This window comes from Silene latifolia, chromosome 3 (assembly GCF_048544455.1).
Source record: "Silene latifolia isolate original U9 population chromosome 3, ASM4854445v1, whole genome shotgun sequence".
Taxonomy (NCBI): Eukaryota; Viridiplantae; Streptophyta; class Magnoliopsida; order Caryophyllales; family Caryophyllaceae; genus Silene; species Silene latifolia.
Genome location: NC_133528.1, coordinates 115,057,117 through 115,060,549, shown reverse-complemented (window position 1 = coordinate 115,060,549; position 3,433 = coordinate 115,057,117). Strand labels below are relative to the sequence as shown.

Genomic DNA, 3,433 nt, shown 5'->3' with positions numbered 1-3,433 from the left:
GCACAATAAATAGAGTCAAAGAGAGTAAATAATAATAATAATAATAATAATAATACTATAATAAATTGTTAGAATTTATTCCATCCATTATGCACATATTATGTTTCAAAAAAATATATAGGGAGATGAATTTCTAACTTATGAAACTGGCTTCATTATTGATCACTAACATGAAACAAAAATGTTTCATATGAATACTTATTAGTTTCTTGGAGTTAGTTGTCATTAACTATAAAAGAAGAAAACGGAGTCGACAGTTTTGTATCCTCGTATCTTTATTGTATGTATTACCTTTGTGAGGTATCAATACATTTCTTGATAACCAATTTGGTGAAATCTCGTAAACTATATAACCTCTACATAAATATTAAAAATACTATTATATATTACTCTCTTTGTTGGGATCATTTGTTTATCTTTTTTATTCTTTAAAAGAAGTATTTTACTCAAATATAAACAACTAAATGAAACGAGGGATGTACCACGTAACCAAAAGAAAATATAATATCTACCTGGATGTCCTATCCATTGATCAAGGAAAAATACACAAGAAATCTCTATTGTGTTACAATTTGCAATTCAACTATGAGGTAGACGTGTGAAGTCTTAATAACTGTGTTAGTACCATTGTTATACTATTCTTCGTCAAACATTTACAAATTGTAGGCCAATTTCTTCACAATCTTTATTTCTTTGATCGAGATTAGTATACGCAACCCATTACCTATACCCTACTATGCATGTTCATGACAAAAATACGTGTGTATAAATATCGACATGCAATATTCGAAAATCACACAAATAATTCATCTTTGCTTCATAAATTACATAATAAAATGATAAGAATGTCATTTTTTGCATTTCTTGCAATTCTTATAGCAATTTGCTCATCAAATGTTCTTAGGGCATCGGCTATAAATTCAAATAGTCAATATCCTATCGAAGATAGACTTGCAAAATGCTTAAGCAATCATGCAATTCCTTCTTCATTGATTTTTGAACAAGGAAATTCATCATTTTCATCGGTGTTACAATCTTACATAAGAAACCTAAGGTTTAATACCTCTACAACTCGAAAACCATTGCTCATTGTTACGGCAAAACATGTATCCCATATCCAAGCATCAATATTCTGTGCTAAGGAACACGGCATAGAGATGAAGGTCCGAAGTGGAGGCCATGATTACGAGGGCCTATCATACATCTCCATTGTCCCCTTCTTCATGGTCGACATGTTCAACCTTCGATCAGTCGATGTTGATGTCGAGAAAGAGACGGCTTGGGTTGAGGCCGGAGCCACATTAGGTGAAGTGTACTATGGAATTGCTAATAAGAGTAAAACCTTAGCATTTCCGGCTGGCGTGTGCCCCACGGTAGGTGCTGGAGGTCATTTCACTGGTGGAGGGTATGGGAATATGATGAGAAAATACGGTCTTTCAAGCGATAATATTATTGATGCCATAATTGTGGATGTTAATGGTCGAATTCTCGACCGTAAGGCCATGGGAGAAGACTTATTTTGGGCTATTCGTGGAGGTGGAGGTTCTAGTTTTTGTGTTATTGTATCGTATCAAATAAAGTTAGTCTACGTACCTGAAAAGGTAACGGTTTTTAAGGTTTCCAGAATGCTAGGACAAAACCTAACCGATATTGTTGATCAATATCAACATGTTGCACCAAAATTGGACCATAACGCATTCATTAGACTCACCTTAGACGTTACAAACTCGACGAAAACAGGCCTTCCCATAAATAGAGCAACATTTAGGTGTTTGTTCCTAGGAGATACAGAAACCCTACTATCTGTAGTAAGTAAAAACTTTCCCCGGTTAGACTTACAAAAGTCGGATTGCCTTGAAATGAGTTGGGTTGAATCGGTTCTCTTCTATGACGACTTTGCTATTGGTACTCCACTAGAAACCTTGATAAATAGGACAACATCAAGTCCCTACCTCAAAAGAAAATCAGATTATGTAAAGGAGCCAATTCCGAGATATGGTTTAGAAAAGTTATGGAAAAAGATGATTAAGCTACAAACACCACAACTCACTTTCAACCCTTACGGTGGTCGTATGGCAGAGATTGCGGCTGATGCATCCCCTTTTCCCCATAGGGCCGGTAACTTGTTCAAGCTACAATATGCTGCTAATTGGAATGTAGATGGGAAAGCCAGATATTACATAACTTTGACTCGAAAACTTCATAAGTTCATGACTCCTTTTGTGTCAAAGAACCCTAGGGAAGCATTCCTTAATTATAGAGACATTGATTTGGGCATTAATCATCAAGGAGAAAAGAGTTACATTGAAGGTATGAGTTATGGGATTAAGTACTTCAAGGATAACTTTAATAGGTTGGTTAAGATTAAGACCATGGTTGATCCGGATAACTTCTTTAGGAATGAGCAAAGTATTCCTACTCTTCCACATTAGAAGTTTCATTTTATTTTATTTTAATTAGGCTATATGTGTGTATGTATTTCATTTCATTCATGTCATAGAATAAGCCAAACATGGTATTTTATTGTTGCTTTGTGATTTAATTTGTTGTGTGCAATAATTCTTGCTCTTTGAAGCATTTGTATAAATAATTCTTTATAAAGGTGTGTTTTTGTATAAGATTATTAATTGTTGTCACTTTTTACTAAATTTTACAAAAATACAAATCCGATTTAATCAGAGGAATAATAGATGTAATTTTATAATTTCCACTTTTAAACATTTGATTGTCATAAAGAAACAAACAAGCAATAAAGAAAGTAGAACAAAAACGATTGTAAGTAGTAACTCTCCCCTCAAGAATTTAAAATCCTTTTTTTGTTGATCAAAAGCATCCATAAAAACAACTTACATAATGGCTCATTGACATATTGAATGCAATAGATAATTCCTCTCAATTTTATTAGTTTCATACATTGGCAAGTACTTATCTAAGGGATGAAAGACAACTCTCAATAATTAAAGTTGGTTGAGGGGAATGTGAAGGACTATTATCTCTAAAAATTGAAAAACCTAAACTTGGAAAAGGTCTTTCCATAAGTTGACTTCGTCGTTGCGAACGTTAAAATGTGATGCAACAGACGTTGAGACTTGAGAACCAACCCAGCCAAGTTTAGCCAGTCTAGACAGTTCATGATAGACATCCTTGGTCCACGCCACTTTAAATGAAAAAATGTCAAAGGGAAACTGTAGGTCAAGGGTTCAAACTTCCTGATGTGGTTCATATCACTTTCAGCCCCCTAACAAGCCTCGTTTCGCATGTTTTTTTATGATAATTAGGGTCGTTTATTATGTCTTTAGCTTCTTATTTGCTATTCTATGGGATGGTGTCTCGTCGTAGGAAAAGAGCGATATTCTTGCATTAATGGAGCATTTTGGAACTAAATGGACGCATATAACAATCAAGCATGAAGCAGAGGTTAAATAAAGTCAAG

The 3,433-nt window shown here is 34.3% G+C and overlaps 1 protein-coding gene across 1 annotated transcript; it reads left to right on the top strand.

Moving 5' to 3' along the window:
• Positions 1-709: 709 nt before the first annotated feature.
• LOC141647878 (berberine bridge enzyme-like 8) lies at positions 710-2,633 on the top strand. The gene has a single exon (XM_074456240.1). The coding sequence runs from the start codon at positions 741-743 to the stop codon at positions 2,430-2,432; it is 1,692 nt and encodes a 563-aa protein (XP_074312341.1). The 5' UTR covers positions 710-740; the 3' UTR covers positions 2,433-2,633.
• The last annotated feature ends 800 nt before the right edge of the window (positions 2,634-3,433 follow it).